Source organism: Macaca mulatta, chromosome 3 (assembly GCF_049350105.2).
Source record: "Macaca mulatta isolate MMU2019108-1 chromosome 3, T2T-MMU8v2.0, whole genome shotgun sequence".
Taxonomy (NCBI): domain Eukaryota; kingdom Metazoa; phylum Chordata; class Mammalia; order Primates; family Cercopithecidae; genus Macaca; species Macaca mulatta.
In genome coordinates, this window is record NC_133408.1 from 50,096,535 (window position 1) to 50,120,128 (window position 23,594).

General features: G+C 51.4%; 1 protein-coding gene across 1 annotated transcript in view; it reads right to left on the reverse strand.

Moving 5' to 3' along the window:
* The window catches only part of SRRM3 (serine/arginine repetitive matrix 3), an 85,675-nt gene that overhangs the window by 29,467 nt on the left and 32,614 nt on the right, over nucleotides 1-23,594 (reverse strand). Inside the window, exons 2-3 of the mRNA XM_015133287.3 lie at nucleotides 21,736-22,007; nucleotides 9,236-9,337 (exon numbers count right to left, since the gene is read on the reverse strand). Coding sequence (XP_014988773.2) covers nucleotides 9,236-9,337; nucleotides 21,736-21,968 — 335 coding nt within the window. The 5' untranslated portion in view covers nucleotides 21,969-22,007. The remainder of the gene's footprint in view (nucleotides 1-9,235; nucleotides 9,338-21,735; nucleotides 22,008-23,594) is intronic.

Genomic DNA, 23,594 nt, shown 5'->3' on the forward strand with positions numbered 1-23,594 from the left:
CAAGCCTGGAAGTGACCCTCCAGAGGCCTGTCTCCAGGGAGGTGGCCCCCACCTTCCATTTTTTATCCAAGCTGGCTCAGACAGTGCCCTCCCCCACCAAGATGGAGGCTTAGCCCTGGTTTCAGCAGAGCTCCCCTTACTCCTAAGTGCTATTCACCTGGCTCACTCCTTCCCCCCGCCCCCCACAGCAATAGAGGTGAGGGCTTGGATCGGCAGCACATTAAGGACATGAGTTTTGGATTTGTCAGAGGCATGTGAACCAGAGAAACTCCATCTTGAATAAGGGCAGTATAAAATGAGGCTGAGACCTACTGGGCTACATTCCCAGGAGGTTAGGCATTCTAAATCACAGGATGAGATAGGAGGTCAGCACAAGATACAGGTCATAAAGACCTTGCTAATAAAACAGGTTGCAGTAAAGAAGATGGCCAAGGGCCTAGCGGGTAGCTCATGCCTGTAATCCCAGAACTTTGGGAGGCTGAGGCAGGCAGATCACCAGAGGTCGGGAGTTCGAGACCAGCCTGACCAACATGGAGAAACCCCGTCTCTACTAAAAACACAAAAATTAGCCAGGTGTGGTGGTGCACGCCTGTAATCCCAGCTACTCGGGAGGCTGAGGCAAGAGAATTGCTTGAACCCAGGAGGCAGAGGTTGCAGTGAGACGAGATTGTTTCATTGCACTCTAGCCTGGGCAAAAAGCATGAAACTGGAAAAAAAAAAAAAAAAAAAAAAAGCCAGCCAAGACCCACCAAAAGCAAGACGGTGACGAGAGTGACATGGCAACATCAGGAAGTTACCCTATATAGTCTAGAAAGGGAGGCATGAATAATCCACCCCTTGTTTACCATATCATCAAGAAATAACCCTATAAATGGGCAACCGGCAGCCCTTGGTACTGAGTACTCCATACTCTGTCTATGGAGTAGCCATTCTTTTTTTTTGGAAACAGAGTCTTGCTCTTGTCGCCCAGGCTGGAGTGCAGTGGTGTGATCTCGGCTCACTGCAACCTCCACCTCCAGGGTTCAAGCAATTCTCCTGCCTCATTCTCTCGAGTAGCTGGGATTATAGGCACCTGCCACCACGCCCGGCTAATTTTTTGTATTTTTAGTAGAGACGGGGTTTCACCATGTTGGCCAGGCTGGTCTCGAACTCCTGACCTCAGGTGATTCACCCGCCTCGGCCTCCCAAAGTGTTGGGATTATAGACATGAGCCACCATGCCCTGCCTGAGTAGCCATTCTTTTATTCCTTTACTCTTTTACTCTCTCTCTTTTTTTTTTTTTTTTTTGTGAGACGGAGTCTCGCTCTGTCGCCCAGGCTGGAGTGCGGTGGCACAATCGGCTGACTGCAAGCTCTGCCTCCTGGGTTTCTGCCATTCTCCTGCCTTGGCCTCCAAGTAGCTGGGACTACAGGAGCCCGCCACCACGCCCAACTAATTTTTTGTATTTTTAGTAGAGACGGGGTTTCACCATGTTAGCCAGGATGGTCTCGATCTCCTGACCTTGTGATCCACCTGCCTCAGCCTCCCAAAGTGCTGGGATTACAGGCGTGAGCCACCGCGCCCAGCCCTCCTTTACTCTCTTAATAAACCTGCTTTTGCTTTGCACTGTGGACTCCCCCTGAATTGTTTCTTGAGTGAGATTCAAGAACCCTCTCTTGGGGTTTAGATCAAACCCCTTTCCTGTAACAGATTCACAGAGTTTGAATCCAGGCATGACTAAGCTCTCAGTCATACCTATACATTGAGGAAAAGAACAGACCAGCTTTGAGGAGAGGATTAAGTAAGATGCTGTTTATGAGGCCTGGCCTGTGACTGTCATCCCGGAAGGGGTAGCTACTATTAAACAGAGGGGCCTCTGCTGCTACTTACACACCAACACCTCTTCGGGGGAGAAAAGACGCTGCAACACGGAAAATGAGACAGAGGGAAGGGAGGCAGGCCACAGCTACAGGGTGAAAGACACATTTTTAGGGAACCCACTAAGTGACTCTTTGAAGCCTGATTTTGTATTTTAAAAAATGTAACCAGGCGGGGTGTGATGGCTCATGCCTGTAATCCCAATACATCGGGAGGCCAAGGTGGGAGGATCTCTTGAGGCCAGGAATTTGAGACCAGCCTGGGCAACATAGTGAGACTCCTGTCTTTACAAAAAAAAAAAAAAAAGCAGGGCACAGTGGCATGCACCTGTAGAGTCCCAGCTACCTGGGAGGCTGGGGCCAGAGCATGGCTTGAGCCCAGGAGTTTGAGGCTGCAGTGAGCTATGATGATGTCACTGCGGTCCAGCCTGGGTGACACAGCGAGACCCCATCTTTAAGAAAAAAATAGCTGGGCGTGGTGGCTCATGCCTGTAATCCCAGCACTTTGGGAGGCCAAGGCGGGCGGATCACCCGAGGTCGGGAGTTCGAGAACAGCCTGACCAACATGGAGAAACCCTGTCTCTACTAAAAATACAAAATTAGCCAGGCATGGTGGTGCATGCCTGTAATCCCAGCTACTCGAGAGGCTGAGGCAGGAGAATCGCTTGAATCCAGGAGGCGGAGGTTGAGGTGAGCCAAGATCGCGCCACTGCACTCCAGCCTGGGTGAAAGAGCGAGACTCCATCTCAAAAAAAAAAAAAAAAAAAGAAAAAAGAGAGAAAAGAAAAAATAATATTACCCAAATATGACAGGGTTAACTAGCCTTGAGGGCATTCTCAAGAACTTCATTCAATTCCCAAACAAGTCCCAATTCCCAAGCTGTGTGATGCCTTGATGTCACACAGCGCATAGCGAGGTTTTTCTGGGGTGACAGAGGAGAGGCTCATGTCATCCCTTGGCTTGTGCAGAGCTGAACACCCCCACATTCCTTTGTTTAAACTTCTCTTTTCTTCTCCATGCTCCTCTTCCTGAGGCCGGTGGCGTCCTCCCTCCTATGCTCGTCCCTAAAATTCCCAACGCCCTCATCTCATGAAACCCCATCCTTCCAGGGCCCATTACCCCTACACAGGTCTTGAGCCACAAAAGTGCCTGACACATAAAACATAGCCTTTAGCAAAACTTAAGGGCACATTGAATATTGTGTGGGTGAGCTGGTAGGAGCAGGGAGCTTCAGTTAACACTGACACAAAAATGAGGAAGATTATTTACAAAATAAAATAGCCCAGGCTGGGTGCGGTGGCTCGTGCCTGTAATCCCAGCACTTTGGGAGGCTGAAGCAACTGGATCACTTGAAGTGAGGAGTTCGAGATCAGCCTTACCAACATGGTGAAACCCCATCTCTACTAAAAATACAAAATTAGCCAGGCATGATGGGAGAAACCTGTAATCCCAGCTACTTGGGAGGCTGAGGCAGGAAAATCGCTTGAACCTGGGAGGCAGAGGTTGCAGTGAGCCAAGATCGTGCCATTGCACTCCAGCCTGGGCAACAAGAGTGAAACTCCATCTCAAAATAGTCCAGTTTAGCCAGGCACAGTGGCCCACACCTGTCATCCCAGCAACTTGGGAGGCTTAAGTGGGAGTATTGCTTGAGACCAGGAGTTTAAAACTAGCCCGGGCAAGAAAACAAGACCCTTGTCTGCACAAAAAAACATGTAGATTAACTGGATGTGGTGGTGCATGCCTGTAGTCCTGGAGGGTTGACTACTTGAGCCCAGGAGTTCAAGGCAGCAATGAGCTGTGATTGCATCACTGCACTCCAGCCTGGGTGACAGTGAGACTCCATCTCAAAAAAAAAAAAAAAAAAAAGATGAGCACAGAGTAGAGGAGCAGACACAAGGTCTTGGACACTTCTGATACAGCCTGTCCCGAGAGTCCCAGGGATAAACATGGACCTGGGCTGAGGCTTCCTTTACTGGCTTTGTGCTGTGTGGGATCTCCCAGGGTTAGAATCCTAGACTCTCCTATCCTGCTTCTCCTAGATGATACTATCACTAAGAACAATGTCTTTTTGTTTGTTTGTTTGTTTGTTTGTTTGTTTGTTTGTTTTTGAAACAGAGTTTCACTCTTGTTGCCCAGGCTGGAGTGCAGTGGCACGATCTTGGCTCACTGCAACCTCCGCCTCCCAGGTTCAAGCGATTCTCCTTCCTCAGCCTCCCCAGTAGCTGGGATGACAGGCATGTGCCACCACGCCCAGTTAATTTTGTATTTTTAGTAGAGATGAGGTTTCTCCATGTTGGTCAGGCTGGTCTCAAATTCCCAACCTCAGGTGATCCACCCTCCTCAATCTCCCAAAGTGCTGGGATTACAGGCGTGAGCCACCGTGCCTGGCCAAGAACAATGTTCTTTAATGCTATTTATTTATTTATTTGAGATGGAGTCTTGCTCTGTCACCCAGGCTGGAATGCAGTGGCGCGATCTTGGCTCACTGCAACAACTTCCACCTCCTGGGTTCAAGCCATTCTCCTGCCTCAGCCTCCTGAGTAACTGGAATTACAGGTGCCCACCACCATGCACAGCTAACTACTGTATTTTTAGTAGAGTTTCACCATGTTGGCCAGGCTGGTCTCGAACTCCTGGCCTCAAGTGATCCTCTTGCATTGGCCTCCCAAAGTGCTAGGGATTACAGGTGTGAGCCTCCGTGCCTGGCCTGTTCTTTAATGTTTAAAGAGTACTTCACAGTTCACAATCCCATTCATAGCTCCTCAATGATTTGCAGAAATTGCACCCCCTTCCATTTTGCAGATGAGAAAGCTGAGGTGCAAAGTAGAAAAGGAACATTCCCTATAATGTCAAGGTTTAGTAAGGCATATAAGTTGAGGCTAAGGTGAGAGGATCACTTGAGGCTGGGAGTTTGAGAGCAGCCTGGGCAACATAGTAAGATCCCATTTCTACAAATCAAATGACATGAGGCCAGGCGTGGTGCCTCACGCCTGTAATCCCACCACTTTGGGAGGCCAAAGTGGGCACATCACTTGAGGTCAGGAGTTCGAGACCAGTCTGGACAACATGGCTAAACCCCGTCTCTACTGAAAATACAAAAATTCACCGGGCATGGTGGCACGTGCCTATAATCCCAGCTACTTGGAAGACTGAGGCAGGAGAATCACTTGAACCTGGAAAGCATAGGTTGCAGTGAGCAGAGATCACACCACTGCACTCCAGCCTGGGTGACAGAGTGAGACTCTGTCTCAAAAACAAACAAACAAACACCTATATAAGTTCATCTAGCAACTGGCTTTGAGAACTCATGTGCAAATGACACAGCCCTTGAATGCGCTGGCTGACCTTCCCTGCTGGAGATGTAAGCTAACGTGAGGTCTTCCGGCTCACTCATCCCCTTCCCACTTGATAATTACTGTTGTGGGTGTGTGCTCTCTGAGTCCTAGATTTGTTTAATGTTTTATGCTCTTAAATTTTCATGTTTTCTTTTAACATTTATTTTTGTTTTTATTTATTTTTTGAGACAGAGCCTTGCTCTGTTGCCAAGGCTGGAGTGTGGTTGCATGATCTCGGCTCAGTGCAACCTCCACCTCCTAGGTTCAAGAAATTCTCCCGGCTCAGCCTCCCAGCTCCAGAGTAGCTGGGATTACAGGCGTGTGCCACCACACTTAGCTAATTTTTTGTATTTTTAGTAAAGACGGGGGTCTCACCATGTTGGCCAGGCTGGTCTCGAACTCCTGACCTCAAGTGATCCAACCGCCTCAGCCTCCCAAAATGCTGGGATTACAGGTATGAACTACAGCTCCCAACCTTTTTTTTTTTTTTTAAATTTTTAATAGAGATGGGGTCTTGCTATGTTGCCCAGGCTGGTCTGGAACTCCTGGCCTCAAGCAATCCTCCCACCTCAGCCTTCCAAAGTGCTGCTGGGATTACAGGCGTGATCCACCATACCCAGCCTTAAATTCATGTTTGCTAACTAGTTTACTCCTGATCATGTCTGGGGAGTAGGCAGGGGAAGTTTTACCCCCTTGTGAAAACAAACTGAGCCCCACAGAACTGATCAAAGTGGACCCAGTCAGAGTCTGCTACAAAGGGACAAAGAGCGTGTGGAAGTGGAACACAGCTCCACAGAAGACGGGCGTCGGGCTGACCGCCATGGGCAGAGCAGACTGCCGGTGGCTCTTCCTCATACCAGCACTTTCACTAATTAACTGGTCCTGTTTCCCATTAGCCAGGAGCACAATGGCCAACTGACAGATGAAAGGGCTCAGGTGTGGCAAGGGGGCAAAGAATCCAGGCAAAGGGTCCGCCCTCTCTGCTCATCACTTAGCCAGGCTGCCAGGCCTGCCAGGGGCCCTGGGTGGGGGTAGTGATGATAGAAACAGAGATGGATCCGGTCTCGAGCTTTTTCCTTTGCTTCTCAGACTGCGGGGCAACAATATGACACAGTCCATATTATGATAATTACTGACCCAGGCGCCAGGTGCGATGAGCACTTTACATGTATTAATCTTATTTATTTATTTATGAGATAGAGTCTTGCTTCATCACCCAGGCTGGAACCTGCCTCTGTTTCTGTTTTCCTCCTACTCTGGCCAGAGAGATGAGGATTAAGTGGGCTAAGGTGGGAAACACTTTACCCCTCACTATCCAGCAATACAGAAAGTCTGCAAGAAGGGTTTCCCTATTTCCCACTGAGGTCTGTCGGTTCCTACAGCGCTGCCAGCCTTTACGATGACTAAGGCCAGGCGTGGTGGCTCACGCCTGTAATCCCAGCACTTTGGGAGGCTGGTGTGGGTCGATCACCTGGGGTCACGAGTTCGAGACCAGACTGGCCAACATGGCAAAACCCCGTCTCTACTAAAAATACAGAAAAATTAGTGGGGCGTGGTGGTGGGCACCTGTAATCCCAGCTACTCAGGAGGCTGAGGCAGGAGAATTGCTTGAACCCGGGGGGTGGAGGTTGCAGTGAGCTGAGATTACACCACTGCACTCTAGCCTGAGCGATAAGAGTAAAACTCCATCTCCAAAAAAACCCAAAAATTAGCCGGGCCGTGGTGGCATGCACCTGTAATCCCAGCTACTCAAAAGGCTGAGGCAGGAGAATAGTTTGAACCCGGGAGATGGAGGTTGCAGTGACCTGAGATTATGCCACTGCACTCCAGTCTGGGCAACAGAGCAAAACCCTGTCTCAAAAATAAAAATAAATAAATAAATAAATAAATAAATAAATAAATAAATAAATAAATAAAGATGACTGCAACATGAGAATCACTCAGAAGCTCTGCTGGGATAGCAGAACAGCAAATTAATGAATATAATTAACTCCATTTTTGTTTAAGAGACTTTTACCCATTCCTGCATGTAGGCTAAGATTTTTTTTTATTATTTTATTATTATTATTTTTTGAGACGGAGTCTCACTCTGTCGCCCAGGCTGGAGTGCAGTGGGGCGGTCTCGGCTCACTGCAACCTCTGCCTCCTGGGTTCAAGTGATTCTCCGGCCTCAGCCTCCCAAATAGCTGGGATTACAGGCATGCACCACATACCCCAGCTAATTTTACTTCTAGCCAGAGAAACATGAGATGTTGGTGCTGGGCGGGGCAACTGAGGGTGAACAAGGGGAAGGCCCATCTGAGTGGATTCAGCAGCACTCCCTGAGCACACAGTGCCTGCCAGGCATGGAGCTCGGCCAGCCATAGCTGGACACTCCCAGGCACAGGCTGTGCCCACCCTCGTAATGCAGCCTCCTCCAGTGTTTGTATGGTTTTGAGTGGTTCACAGTTCGCCTCTGATCTGAGACAATATTTGCCTTGCTATAACTTGCCTGTTTGATCCAAGGCCCACCCAGAGACCCAGAGCAAACCGGTGTTCCTCCTATCCTGTGACAGGAGGCAGAGGTGTGACCTCAGCAAAGCCATACACCTTTTTTTTTTTTTTAGACAGAGTCACGCTCTGTCATCCAGGCTGGAGTGCAGTGGCGCAGCTCACTGCAACCTTCGCCTCCCAGGTTCAAGTGATTCTCATGCCTCAGCTTCCTGAGTAGCTGGGATTACAGGCCTGCGCCACCATGCCCAGCTAATTTTTGCGTATTTTGTAGAGACTGAGTTTCACCATGTTGCTCAGGGTGGTCTCAAACTCCTGAGCTCAAGCAATCCTCCCACCTTGGCCTCCCAAAGTACTGGGATTACAGGCGTGAGCCACCATGCCCAGCCTTACACCCTCTTTATCCACCAAGTCATTGGTCATGGTAGCAGTGGGATTTGGTGTGTGGGCTCTTACTTCCCAGAGTGTGTGCTTACTCCGAATTTTATTTTATTTAATTTATTTATTTATTTTTATTTGTATTTTTTTTGAGACGGAGTCTCGCTCTGTCGCCCAGGCTGGAGTGCAGTGGCCGGACTCAGCTCACTGCAAGTTCCGCCCCCCGGGTTCATGCCATTCTCCTGCCTCAGCCTCCCGAGTAGCTGGGACTACAGGCGCCCACCACCTCGCCCGGCTAGTTTTTTGTATTTTTTAGTAGAGACGGGGTTTCACTGTGTTAGCCAGGATGGTCTCGATCTCCTGACCTCATGATCCGCCCATCTCGGCCTCCCAAAGTGCTGGGATTACAGGCTTGAGCCACCGCGCCCGGCCTCCGAATTTTATTTTATTTTATTCTGTTTTATTTTTTGAGATGGAATCTCACTCTGTTGACCAGGATGGAGTACAGTGGCAGGATCTTGGTTCACTGCAACCTCTGCCTTCTGGGTTCAAGCAATTCTTCTGCCTCAGACTCCCAAGTAGCTAGGATTACAGGCGTGCACCACCATGCCCAGGTAATTTTTCTATTTTTAGTAGAGACAGGGTTTGACATGTTGGCCAGGCTGGTCTCGAACTCCTGACCTCAAGTGATCTGCCTGACTTGGCCTCCCAAAGTACTGGGATTACAGGCTTGAGCCACTGTACCCTGCCCAAATTTCATTTCTATAGGAGGGAATCATTGGGGCTTGCCTGGGGTCACTTTGTCAGCCAGAGACAATGTTGGGCTCAGGGCATATCTGAGGTCTTCCAATTTGCAGCTCAGAATCCCCTGAGCTGAGATCTGGGCTGCCTCCCCCACGCCTCCCACTGCTGAGCCATAGGTAGGACCCAGGGTGGGTAGGAGGAGGCTGTCGGGCGTCGGTGATGTCCAGATGTCCCTGGGCCAGGCCAACATTTCCAGTGGGCAGAGTTCATGCCCTCCTCTCCTCCTCCTTCTCTTCTTCCTCTCCATCCCCTCACCTGAGCCCCAACCAGACCAAGCCACCTGAGGGAGCATCTGGACAGGCCCCTCTAGTACCCAGCTGCTGCCTGAGCCTGCACCCCCTCTCCCCCATCCGCACACAGGTAAGCACTCACATGTGGCCCCCAGGCCGGTCCTCCCTGGTGAGCACTCCCTCCTTCTCCATCAGCATCTGCCGGAATGTCCCCACTTTCTGCCGAATCTCCTCCTCCGAATACCTGCAGGGGCACAGAGAGGGTGAAGGGGCTGGTCTCCTGAATTTGGTTCCCTCTTTCCTGCCCCCCACTCAGCCCAGTTCCCCCCAACTCCTGGGTCACAAGCACACACTCCAGCTTGCAATAACCTGTCCAAGGTCACAGAGTACTGAGGAAGCTCAAGTTCATTGTACACAAGCCTGGCTGGGTGCAGTGGCTCTCGCCTGTAATCCCAGCTCTTTGGGTGTCCAAGGCAGACAGATCACCCGAGCTCAGGAGTGCAAAACCAGCCTGGCCAACGTGGCAAACCCCTATCTCTACGAAAAATACAAAAATTAGCCGGGTGGGGTGGTGGGCGCCTGTAAATCCCAGCTACTCAGGAGGCTGAGGTAGGAGAATCCCTTGAACCCAGGAGGCAGAGGTTGCAGTGAGCCAAGATCATGCCACTGCACACCAGCCTAGGCGACCCAGAGACTCCGTCTCAAAAAGCAAACAACAGCAGCAACAAAACATTGTGCACCAGCTCAATCAACTAACCAAATAACAAACAGACAAAAGGAAAACTTGTTCCCAGAGGTGGGGAGAGGTGACCCCTTCGCCCCTCAGGTGAGGCTGAGCCCCTCTTCTGTACCTTCCTCCATCCCCAGGGCAGGCCTCCCTCCCACATCCAGACTGCAGTGGCTCTTTCAAGAATTTTAGGGGATGAGTGAGAATTTTGGCTTTGAGACATACACAGCCTTTTCTGCTGGCCTCCGTGACATCCGATCCTTATACAGCCCTGGGCGGTCCTCAAAGCACCCCCATTTCTGCAAGAGTAAGGCTGCCAAGTGGCTTGTGGGGGGGTTGTCGGGGGGCAAGGGGGAGTTTCATTGCTTCTTTCTGCTGCTGGCTTGGGGTAGGGGATGGCTGATGTCTGGGCCTCAAATGGAAGTCCCTGACGTCTCTACTCCCCTTCTCCTCTCACTATAAGCCCAGTCTCAGTCTAAGGATCAAAGTGCTGTTATCTACTCCTCATCCCTGCTCCCACTCCTGGGGTCAGTGGTCATTCTCTCTCACTGCTCCTCCATGACAGCCACTACCTGGCCTTCCAGTTCCTCTGGGGTCTCTCCCTCCAGCCTGTGTCCACACTGCCCCTGGAGGTCTTTGACCATGCAGCCCTGGCCCTGTGTCTGGCAGATAGCAGATGTCCAGCAGCTGTTACTGAAGGGATCCTCTGACAACCTCGAAAGGCAGGTCACATTCCCATTTCACAGACATAGAAGGTAAGGCAAAGTGAATTGACTTGCCCAACCTCACAGAGCTGGGAAATGGCAGGTGCCAGGATTCAAAAACAAGACTGCTATACTCTTTGGGCTCTCCTTTTCATCACTGGCCCCCGTGGCTCAGCTAAGAGGCTTGACCTAGAAAAATATGAGAGCAGGGGATGCTCAGAGGTTGTGGTCACACTTGAGGCCTCTTTGTCCAGTAGCCAGATATCACCCTGGGGTCCCCAGCTTCTCCTAGCGAGATGCCCTGGGCATGGAGGGACCCTCCGTAGGCCTCTGAGTTGTTTCAACCCAACACTTCTATACACTTGTGTACACCTATACAACTTTTCTTTTCTCTCTCTCTCTTTTTTTTTTTTAATTTTTATTTTTTGAGGCGGAGTTTCGCTCTGTCGCCTGGGCTGGAGTGCAGTGGTGCGATCTCGGCTCACTGCAACCTCCACCTCCCGGGTTCAAGTGATTCTCCTGCCTCAGCCACCCAAACAGCTGGGATTACAGGCGCCTGCCACCATGCCCAGCTAATTTTTGTATTTTTAGTAGAGATGGGGTTTCAGCATGTTGGCCAGGCTGGTCATGAACTCCTGACCTCAGATGATCCGCCCAGCTTAGACTCCCAAAAGTGCTGGGATTACAGGCGTGAGCCACTACACCCAACCACTATACAACTTTTCTAGCCTTAGCTTCTACATCTGTGAAATGGGAGCACAACCTGCCTTTCAAGATTGTCAGAGGATTCATGGTGGTGATGCCCTTATAGCACTTTGCACAGTGCCTGGCATAGAGTAGGTGCCCAACAAATGATAACAACTAAAGGCCCCAGACCTTTCTCTCTGCTCTCCCTGGGCTGTAGGTCATTGTCTTGGACAAAGAACATGGTGAGGGGGAGGTAGGGATGATTAATGGATATCAAAAAAATAGAATGAGTAAGACTTACTGGCCAGGTGCAGTGACTCACGTCTGTAATCCCAGCACTTTGGGAGGCGGAGGTGGGCGGATCACCTGAGGTCAGGAGTTCGAGACCAGCCTGGCTACCATGGTGAAAACCCATCTCTACCAAAAATATAAAAAATTAGCTGGGTGTGGTGGTGCACACCCCGTAATCCCAGCTACCCAGGAGGCTGAGGCAGGAGAATCGCTTGAACCCGGGAGGTGGTGATTGTGGAGAGCTGAGATTGCACCATCACACTCCAGCCTGGGTGACAGAGTGAGACTCCATCTAAAAAAACAATAAAACAAAAACAAAGACAAACAACAACAACAACAACAAAACACCTACTGTTGGATAGCCCAACAGGGTGACTACAGTGAATAATAACTTAATTGTATATTTTTGAATAACTTAAAGAATGTAGTTGGATTATTTGTAACTCAAAGGATAAATGCTGGAGGGGATGGATACTTCCTCCTCCATGATGTGCTTATTTCACATTGCATGCTTGTATCAAAACATCTCATGTACCCTATAAATATGTATAACTACTATGTATATTAAATTTTTAAAAAAATTATTTAAAAATTTTTTCGGACCCAGCAAAGTTTTAAAAAATAATTTTAAAAAAATTAAAAAACAAGACATAAAAAAAAAAGACATGGTGGCAGCATGGGTCCAGCCCTCCCCACTCAGCCATCCATGAAAATGGTATGTTTTGTTTTTTCCTTTCAGAGATCCCATCTCTCTACTCCCTCCTTCCCTCTGCTCCTTCAACAAATATTTGCGGGATAGCAATTTGACAAGTATCTTCAAAAGCCTTTTTTAAAAATGAACACATGCTTTGATTCATAAATTAACTTCCAGGTTTACCCTGTGGAAATAATCATGGCAAAGATTTGACTCCTTGGATGTTTACAGTAAGATGGATGCCTCCCCCACCCCGTTTCAGGTTGAGTGCTAGCGTTTGCATTTCCATAGCAACCCGTATATCCCAACTCCTGGCAGGTGGTTCAGGCTCCAGTAATTATCTGTTGGCTGGTCTGTATCCAACACTGGCCTGGAGTTTGCTGTGGGCAGGGGCCTTGTCTGGTTCCCAGGAGCAGTCCCAGCACCTGGCACCATGCCTTTCACATTGTGGCAGCCAGAAATTTGTGCTAAATGAGTGACTGGTGATGGAGAGGCATGGAGAGTTTTAAGATTGGATTTTCCTTTTGAAAAGATGGCTCTGGTGAATTCGTGGCTGGAGAAGAGGGAACTGGAGGCAGAAAGCTGGTATTGTGCTACCGCAGGGGTTCAGAAGGAGACAGTAAAGCCAGAGCAGGGAGAGAGGTCTTGAGGATGAAAGGGGAGAAATGGACAAAATGCCATCTAGGAGGGAGATGGCTTGGGAACCAATTGGTTGAGTCAGGGGGATGGGACTTGGGGACCAATTGGTTGAGTCAGGGAGTCTGGTTGGGTAAGAAGCACCACCAACTTCTTCTTTTTTTTTTTTTTTTTTTTTTGAGATGCAGTCTTGCTCTGTCACCGAGGCTGGAGTGCAGTGGCACAATCTCAGCTCACTGCAACCTCTGCCTCCCAGGTTCAAGCAATTCTCCTCCTCAGCTTCCCCAGCAGCTGGGACTACAGGCAACCGCCACCATGCCCAGCTAATTTTTGTATTTTTAGTAGAGACAGGGTTTCAATACATTGGCTAGGCTGGTCTCGAACTCCTGACCTCAAGTAATCCACCCACCTCGGCCTCCCAAAGTGATGGGATTACAGACATGTTCCACTGTGCCCAGCCACCACCTACTTCTTAAGCAGGTGTCCCCTGACCCCCAGCTAGGGTCGGAGTCTGTGCAGGTTCAGCCTGCTGTGGGGAGGGATGGGTCCTGGCCTGGTAGGGGTGGGGGGCTTTTCTTCTAACCCCCTATCCCCTCATGGCTCAGGCCACCCTGCACTGATGCTACTAACCAGCTCCACCAAGTTCAGGGCGCTGGCTCCTCAGTGTCCACCTCAGTCCCTGTGTGGCCCTCAGGCTCGGGCATTCACCTGGAGGTCCCTTGTTTGGGCATGTGAGTTGGGCAGTGCAGAGCCTGGCACCCAGGAAGAAAGAGCAGTGCCCCACCCCCCCAGCAGAGGCAGAGAGCAATTGCTCCCACATCACCTTCTCTTCCAGAGACTAGCTTGTCACTGTCACCAGCACAGAGACAAACACAGCACAGGCCCTTCAACACTGCTTAGTCCCTAACTTACAGGCCCCAGGGAGGGAGACAGAGACTGGCATGGACCCCTGGGCCAGGTGGGTTTGGGGAGGAGATGGCCTAAGGGTGAGGCTGGGTCATTCCCCAGCTGCTTGGTGGGGGGCGGGGGGGCGGGGGGGGGGCTTCAGGCCAGGGTCCAAGCCCCCTTTCCTGGGGGTCTTTGGCACATGGAAGGGTAGGAAATTGGCACAAATAGGTTTCATGGAGACTTGCGGCAGCACATATGCAGGGCTGGGGCTCATCCTGGAGTCAGCGGGTCGGAGACAAGTTGATGAACTCCCACACCTCTCTGTTAGGGATGGGCTGCTGGATTGAACCAACTCAGAGGCCTGGGGAGGGTCCCTCTATGCCCCAGGGCATCTTGTTGGGAGAAGCTGGGGACTCAAGGATGACACCTGGTGATTGGTCTCAAGCGTGACCACCACCTCTGAGTGTCCTTTCCCCTCATATCTCTTGGAGTCAATCTTCTCAGCTGAGCCACTTGGGACAGTGATGACGGACAGACAGAGGAGCCCAACAGTCCTGCTTTTGAATCCTGGCACCTCCCACTTCCCAGTTCTGTGACCTTGGGCAAGTCCATACGCTTCTCCCAGTCTTAGCTTCCGCATCTGTGAAATGGGCACAATTCCAATCTCATGTTGGAATGTGATCCTCAGTGTTGGGGGTGGGGTCTGGTGGGAGGTGTTTGGGTCATGGGGGCGGATCCCTCAAGAACAGCTTGGTGCCCTCCCTGTGGTCATGAGTGAGTTCTCACTCTATTACAGGGGTCCCTAATACCCCAGATGGGGGTACCACTCTGTGGCCTATTAGGAACTGGGCCGCACAGCAGGAGGTGAGCAGTGGGCAAGGGAGCAAAGCTTCACCTGTATTTACAGCCGCTCCACATCACTCCCATTACCGCCTGAGCTCCGCCTCCCATCAGATCAGCGGTGGCATTAGATTCTCAGAGGAGTGGGAACCCTGTTGTGAACTGCACATGCGAGGGATGTAGGTTGCACGCTCCTTATGAGAATCTAATGCCTGATGATCTGTCACTGTCTCCCATCACCCCCAGAAGGGACTGTCTAGCTGCAGGTAAACAAGCTCAGGGCTCCCACGGACTCCACATGACAGTGAGTTATAGAATTATTTCATTACATACTACAATCTAATAATAACAGAAATAAACTGCACAATAAATGCAATGTGCTCGAATCATCCTGAAACCATCCCCCGCACCCCCAGTCCATGGAAAAATTTTCTTTTTTTTTTGTTTTTTTTGAGACGGAGTTTCACTCTTGTTGCCCAGGCTGGAGTGCAATGGCACAGTCTCGGCTCACCACAACCTCCATCTCCCAGGTTCAAGCGATTCTCCTGCCTCAGCGTCCCAAGTGGCTGGGACTACAGGCCTCCGCCACCACACCAGGCTAATTTTTGTATTTTTACTACAGACAGAGTTTCTCCATGTTGGTCAGGCTGGTCTCAAACTCCCGACCTCAGGTGATCCACCCACCTTGGCCTCCCAAAGTGCTGGAATTACAACCAGAAAAAACTTCTTCCACAAAACTGGTATCTAGTGCCGAAAAGGTTGGGGACTGCTGCTCTATTAGTTTAGGAAAGAACTGATTGTTTTAAGGAGTCTGGGGTATCTCTCCTCTCCCTCTTTCTCCCTCTGTTGCCATGTGACATGCTGGCTCCCCTTCTTCTCCACCATGACTAAAAGCTTCCTGAGGGCTCGTCAGAAGCCAGTTGGATGCCGGCACCATGCTTCTGTACAAGCCTCTAGAACCGTGAGCCAAGTAAACTTCTTTTCTTGATAAGTTACCCAGCCTCAGGTATTCCTTTAGAGCAATGCAAAGTGGACTAACACAGATGTGATGTATTTACATCACTTTGCACAGTGCCTGGCATATAGTAGGTGCTCAGTAAATGGTAGCAACTGGTCAGACACAGTGGCTCACGCCTGTAATCCCAGCACTTTGGGAGGCCAAGATGGGTGGATCACTTGAGGTCAGGAGTTTGACTCTAGCCTGGCAAACATGATGAAACCTTGTGTCTGCTAAAAATACACAAATCAGCTGGGTGTGGTGGTACACGCCTGTAGTCCCAGCTACTCGGGAGGCTGAAGCAGGAGAATCACTTGAACCCAGGAGGCAGAGGTTGCAGTAAGCTGAGATCATGCCACTGTACTCCAGCCTGGGCAACAGAGCGAGACTCCATCTCAAAAATAAATAAGTAAATAAATAGTAGCAACTGAAGCTTATCTGTCCCAGGGCAGTGGGGACAAAGTGTACAGTCATCCCAGGCTCCCTGCCCTTTTCCAAATGAGACCCCTGCCAGGTCAGCATGGCACCAGCTCCAAGAATCACCTGGGCCTCTTCTCTCTCTGTTCTGCCTGGACGCAAAGGCTGGGATAAGGGGAGGCTGCTACCCAAACCCCTCGCTCCCTGTGGAGGCGGCAGAGCCGGCCAGCCTAGGGCCATGCAGGAAGGCTGGCTAGCATGGCCAAAGCCTCAGACTCAAAGTCAAGGGCTTCTAGGCCGGGCACAGTGGCTCACACCTGTAATTCCAGCACTTTGGGAGGCCTAGACGGGCAGATCACTTGAGGTGTTTGCGACCAGACCGACCAACATGGTGAAACCCCGTCTCTACTAAAAATACAAAATTAGCTGGGCATGGTGGCATATGCCTGTAATCCCAGCTACTTTGGAGGCTGAGGCAGGAGTATCACTTGGACCCGGGAGGCGGAGGTTGCAGTGAGCCAAGATGGTGCCATTGCACTCCAGCCTGGGTGACAGAGCGAGACTCCGTCTCAAAAAAAAAAAAAGTCAAGGGCTTGTGTGTGGATGGGGGAAGAGTAATGGGGCAGTGATGTCTGTCCCAGGATCCCCAGCCTCTTGGCCCAGGTGCTCCCCCAGCCAGTCTGGCTCCCTTAGTCCTCATGCCACTCCATGGGCCATAAGGGAAGGGCATGCCAAATGCATTGTGGCTTTGGGGATTCCTTGGTCACTCTCTGGGACAGGAGTGGGGTGAGGGGACACAGAATTTTAAGAGTTCCTCAGAGTGAAAAATGTTTAATTTTGTCTGTCTGTGCCTAGACCCAGTGCTTCCTAGATAATCATTTTCTGCACCAGAGCTTTGAGAGGCATGGTGGCCTTTTTATTTGTCATTTTTATATTTTTTAAAGTAGAGATGGAGTCCTGCCATGTTACACAGGCTGGTCTCAAACTCTTGGCCTCAAGCGATTCTCCCACGCCAGCCTCCCAAAGTGCTGGGATTACAGGAGTGTGCCACTATGCCCAGCTATTTATTTATTTATTTATTTATTTATTTATTTTTGAGACGGAGTTTTGCTCTTGTTGCCCAGGCTGGAGTGCAATGGCGCAATTTCAGCTTACTGCAACCTCCATCTCCTGGGTTCAAGCAATTCTCCTGCCTCAGCCTCCAGAGTAGCCAGGATTACAGGCATCCACCACCACGACTGGCTAATTGTTTTGTATTTTTAGTAGAGACAGGGTTTCACCATGTTGGCCAGGCTGGTCTCGAACTCCTAACCTCAGGTGATCCACCTGCCTCGGCCTCCCAAAGTGCTGGGATTACCGGTGTGAGCCACTGCGCCCGGCAATTGTTTATTTTTTGGTAGAGGCAGGGTCTTCCTATGTTGCCCAGGCCTCCTGGCCTCAAGAAACCTCCTGTCTTAGTATCCCAAAGTACTGGGATTACAGGCATGAGTTCCTGCATTAGGCCAGACAGCGACCTTTTGCTTTGTTTTGTTTTGTTTTGTTTTTTGTTTTTAGATGGGGTCTTGCTCTGCCACCCAGTCTGGAGTGCAGTGGTGCAATCATAGCTCGCTGTAGCCTCAACTTCTCAGGCTGAAGTAATCCTCTCACCTTAGCCTTCTGAGTAGCTGGGAACACAGGCATGTGCCACCACACCTGGCTAATTTAAAAAAAATATTTTTTTTGTAGATGGGGAACAGGTGGGCTCACTATGTTGCCCAGGCTGGTCTCAAACTCCTGGGCTCAAGTGATCCTCCCTCCTCAGCCTCCCAAAGTGCTGGGATTACAGGCATGAGCCACAATGACTGGGATGGTAGCCTTTTTATTCCCATTTTACAGATGAGCAAATATAACAGGGAGAGGGGAGGGCTCAAAGCTCCAAGCCTATGCCGGGCACAGTGGCTCACGCCTGTAATCCCAGCACTTTGGGAGGCTGAGGCTGGCAGATCATCTGAGGTCAGTTTGAGAACAGCCTGGCCGACATGGTGAAACCCTGTTTCTACTAAAAACACAAAAAATTAGCTGGGTGTGGTGGCACATGCCTGTAGTCCCAGCTACTCGGGAGGCTGAGGCAGGAGAATCTCTTGAACCAGGAGGCAGAGGCTGCAACGAGTAGAGATCATGCCATTGCACTCCTGCTTGGGCAACAAGAGTGAAACTCCATCTCAAAAAAAAAAAAAAAAAAAAAAAAAAAAAGGTTCCAAAACTAGCTAGGAATGGAGCTGTGCTCTGTCACCTCACCCACGTCCTCACAAGAAGAGGCATGGCATCTGGGCATGGTGGCTCACCCTTGTAATCCCAGCACTTTGGGAAGCTGAGGCAGGTGGCTCACTTTGAGGTCAGGAGTTCAAGACCAGTGTGGCCAACATGGTAAAACCCTGTCTCTACTAAAAATACAAAAATTGGTTGGGTGCGGTGGCTCACGCCTTTGATCCCCGCACTTTGGGAGGCCGAGGCGGGTGGCTCACGAGGTCAGGATTTCAAGACCAGCCTGACCAATATGGTGAAACCCTGTCTCTGCTAAAAATATAAAAATTAGCCAGGCATGGTGGCATGCACCTGTAATCCCAGCTACTCAGGAGGCTGAGACAGGAAAATCACTTGAACCCAGGAGGTGGAGGTTGCAGTGAGCAGAGATCGTGCCACTGCACTCCAGCCTGGGCGACAGAGTGAGATTCCATCTCAAAAAAAAAAAAAAAAAAAAAGAGGTATGGCAAGAAGATAAATAGGGTGGCAGGGAGGATGCCGGGGGCCAGGTGGGAGCATCACATCAGAAAGGCTGGAGGCTCCGTCCCGCCCCGCGGTGATTGCACTGCAAGCCAAGGCTGTCTGGGAAGGTGACTCCAAGTACACCATCAATCGCCAGTGGATTAGCCAGCCAGCCATCAATATTGAGGAAAAGGATTGCTTTTTAATGGGGCCAAAGAGTGTGTGTTCCTGTGACTGATGTGAATATTTGTCAAATGCCCGAGAACCCAGTAAATAAACACGACCGAACCAGTGTTTCCAGAAATGGATATTAATGACTCGATTTGATAAAAGAGCAGGGGCGCCTGGTGTTTATTGGGCACTTTGTGGGGACGGGCTGGGGGCAGGGCAGTCCCACGTGTGTCTTCAACGGAAGACTCTCAGAACAGCTCCGGAACACAGGTGCCCCTGTTTTCCAGGTGAGTAAACCGTGGCTTGTCAAGGTCAAGATAGAGCCAGAAGCCTGGATTTGGGAGTCGCAGAATGGCTGTCCCTGCCATGATCAAATGCCTGCTGCAGATGGGGAGGGCAGGGGGAGGGTCACCCAAGAGCTGGATTTTTGGGGGTGGCTCCAGGATAAGGACCACCTCAAGTGAGAGCTTGGGTGGGGGAAGGGGTCCTGACTGAGCAAGTGGGGACATAGTGGGTGCTTCCCAGGGAAGCAGGGATCCTTGATGCTGGGGGTCTAACACCCAGGACAAGGCCAAATGCCATCACCTTTTGCTTGGGGAGGGGCTCAGTAAGGGAAGGTTCCTTGAAATGGTGGGGGTATTTGAAGGGGAGGGCTTTCAGGATGGGAAAGTACAGAGCAGAGGAGGGGGCTTAGTGAAGGGAGAGGGGTTCAGGATGGGGATGGGTTCATCAAGGGGGTGGAGTTCTGGGAGGAGGAGGAGCAGGAAAGTGCAGGGGACACCTCGTACGTCCCTGTCAACCCTCTTGTCCTCTGCCCACACTCCCCTCCCTCCTCGACTCTCCAGACAGAATTTGGCAGAAATTGCAGGGTTTGTTTGTTTTTGTTTTGTGTTTGAGATGGAGTCTTGCGCTGTCACCCAGGCTGGAGTGCAATGGCGCGATCTTGACTCACTGCAACCTCTGCCTCCCAGGTTCAAGTGACTCTCCTGCCTCAGCCTCCCGAGTAGCTGGGATTACAGGCACTCACCACCATGCCCGGATGATTTATTTTTATTTATTTATTTATTTATTTTTTGAGACGGAGTCTTGCTCTGTCACCCAGGTTGGAGTGCAGTGGCAAGATCTCAGCTCACTGCAACTTCTGCCTCCAGGTTCAAGTGATTCTCCTGCCTCAGCCTCCTGAGTAGCTGGGACTACAGGTGCATGCCACCACGCCCGGCTAATTTTTTGTATTTTTAGTGGAGATGGGGTTTCACTGTGTTAGCCAGGATGATCTCTATCTCCTGACCTCATGATCCGCCTGCCTTGTCCTCCCATAGTGCTACGATTACAGGCGTGAGCCACCACACCCCGCTTTTGTGTGTGTGTGTTATAGAGATGGGGTTTCAGCATGTTGGCCAGGCTGGTCTCGATCTCCTGACTTCAAGTGATCTGCCAATCTCGGCCTCCCAAATTGCTGGGATTACAGGCGTGAGCCACCGTATCTGGCTGGATTCACAGATTTAATTCACCACCTGAGGTTCTCACTGTAGGAGATGCTCCCTACCTCGCCCCTTCTTGCCCCTGCCCCTTGGGGTCTCATTCTCTCCTTTGGTACCCACAGCTCATCAACATGTTCCCTTGCCAGCTGGAATCTCCTTTTTGTGTGTCCTCAGCATCCTGCCATCCATCCATCTATCCCTCTCTGCAAGGGGCCTCCTGCCCACTACCTGGTCCTCTGGGTGAGGTGAGCACCAGGTCCCCATTACCCCTTCTTCTCCCTACAAGCAGCCCTGCCTGGCAGCCAGCAGGACTCTTCATCCTGGTTCCACCTTGGCCCCCGCCTTGGCCCCCCACCTTCCAGTTGGCCTTCAGCAACTCACTGTCTCTGCCTAAGCCTGGGGGTCTTCCTAAGCTCCTCAGAGATGGTGGCCCCTGTCTAAGGGAGCCCAGGAGGCCTGGGGTGGACAGACAAAGGTGTGACTTGGAAGGACTGCAGGACACAGGCTGTGTCTGGCCCCATGTGGCTCGAGGCTCCAGCCCTCCTGTGTAGGGAGTTTCTGATTTCTCAGCTCACTGACAGTCTGATGGGCAGCCACTGCTCCTGACTTTGACTCCTTCAGCAGCCAGCCCACTAGTTTCTTTCTTTCTTTCTTTCTGAGAGGGAGTCTCGATCTGTTGCCTAGGCTGGAGTGAAGTGGCCCAATCTCGGCTCACTGCAACCTCCACCTCCCGGGTTCAAGTGATTCTCCTGCCTCAGCTTCCCGAGTAGCTGGGATTACAGGCACGCGTCACCAAGCCTGGCTAATTTTTGTATTTTTAGTAGAGACAAAGTTTCACCATGTCGGCCAGGCTGGTCTCAAACTCTTGACCTCATGATCCACCCTCCTAGGCCTCCCAAAGTGCTGGGAATACAGGTGTGAGTCACCGCGCCCGGCTAAATATTTTTTTGTATTTTTCATAGAGACGAGGTGTCACCATGTTAGCCAGGCTGGTCTCGAATTCCTGACCTCAAATAATCCGCTTGCCTCGGCCTTTCAAAGTGCTGGAATCACAGGTGTGAGCCACTAGGCCTGGCCGGTTTTTGCCATTAAAAGTAATGGCGATTACTTTCGCAACAACCTAATACACAAATGAAAGATGAGCTGGACTTGCAATGGCTTCACCCCAATTGGTCTGGACTCTGGCCTCTTGTCTGGACAAGGCTCGTGGGTTCCCACGGTCTCCCGACTCTGCCCTAATAGTCCCTAGCCCCGCCCTTCTCCCCGCCCACGACGTTCGTCACGCCCACGAGCAGCATCACTCCCTCCTCCCGCCCTCGCCCCGCCTATCTCCCCACCCCAGCCCCGCCCCACGGCCCGCTCACCCCTGCTCCTCCATCATCTCCTGCAGCTCCATGCACTTGAGCTCCACGCGCCGCTTGCGCTCGTGGTCCAGGATCTCGCGGTGCGCGCGTTTCACCAGGCCCGGCTCCGCGGTACGCAGCTCCTCCTCAGCCCGCGGCCAGGCCCCCGAGGAGGCGCTGGGCTGCGGGAAGCCGTTCGCGGCGTCGGGTGGGGAGGGCATGCTGGCCGCCCCGTTGTTCACGGTGGAGGACATCGTGGCTGGCCCCGGAGCCGCTGGCCTGGGCCGCTGGCCCTGAAGGACAGACACAGACACGAGGCGGGATGGTCACTTCTTGGCCACCTGCTAAGCTCCTCTCTGCTCGAGTTAATCCTGGAGATTTAAGGGCCCACTCATGGCTCTAATCCGCTTCCTTTCCTGGTGCAGAGGGAGACAGACGGCTGGTTTGCACCTTTGGGTCACACCTCAGGGCACGAGTGGGTTGGAATCTGGGCTTTTTCCCATCTGTAAGGTGGGCGGATGCAGGCCAGACTGGATGGCCTCTAAAAGCCATTGGCTGGGAATCGTGTCACCTCCAGGAACTACCGAGGATAATCCTCTCTGGCTTACATGGATGCTTGGGCCAGACATCCCAGCGCCCACTTGCACACATCATTAACTCCCCAGTCATACTTCTCCTTTAAGCTCAGTTGAAACCGTTTACACACACACCAGGCCCACTGTCCTGGCTCTGTCCAGTAGGACACAGATTACATTCCATGTGTTCCTACCTCCCAGTCTGCTCCCAGGGCAGCCGGCACAGAGGGGAAGATGAAAGCCTACCCCATTCCCACCCCAGAGGCAGATTTTAGCTCTCTGTTTGATCTGGCCAACTTCTCCAAAGCCGACATTCCAGATAAGCTGGGCTCACCCAGATTGGGCCTACAGGACTATCCCCTCCTTTGTTCTGGAAACACTGCTTCTGGCGATGTGACCAAGGCTGACACTAACTAGCTTTCCAGGCAGCCACGTCCTCCTGTAGGCTCAGGGTGGGGTGGGAGTCAACTTGGCTTGGAGCTAAGAATCTCTGACTCCATGCTAGGCCCTCCAAAGTAGAGCAGACACACACGCGCGCGCGCACACACACACACACACACACAAGCGCGCTCACACATACTCCAAGGACTTCTATCTTAACAGAGGGGAGGCACCTCCTGAGCTATTTCCATTTCCTTTCTCCAAGGCTCTGCTAGTTGCTAAGCAACAGGGAGGCCTCATTCCCAGGGAGTGGGGTGGGAGGGAGGGAGGGAAAGGAAGGAGGGAGGGAAGAAAAGAAGGGATTGGGTATGCCTGGACATCTTGGATCAGGCCTTCCCTGTGACACTTCTCCCCCAACACACCCTCCCGTCTCTGGCCTCAGAGTGATGGGATGGGGGTGGGAGTGTTCAGAGCTACAGAAACTGGAAGGCAGAGAAGAGAGGGACTGTGACAGCTACTGGAGGCTCTGAAGGGGACAGAGTGACAGCAGGCAACAATGGTGATGAAAACATAAGCTCTTCTCATATGTCCTTCCCCCTGAGTCCCAAGTGCATGGGTTCTAGGCTGCATTTTTCCACTCCTTGCTGTGTGACCCTGAAGATGTCACTACCCCTCTCTGAGCCTCTGATTTCCACCTGTTCCTGGGAGCATCTGCCAGAGTCTTCTGGAGAGGGGAGTGTCTGGGGGGCTTAGAAACCAAAGCTGTTCTTCTAACCCCTCTTTTCCACTCTCACACCTGCTAGCTTCCCACCTCTGTCCCTAGACCAGCCCTATACCCCAGTTCCACCAGGGGTTTTCCTGGGACACTCTACAAGCATCACCCACCCCATGCCTCAAACAGAGCCCTGCTCCCCACCCACCTCA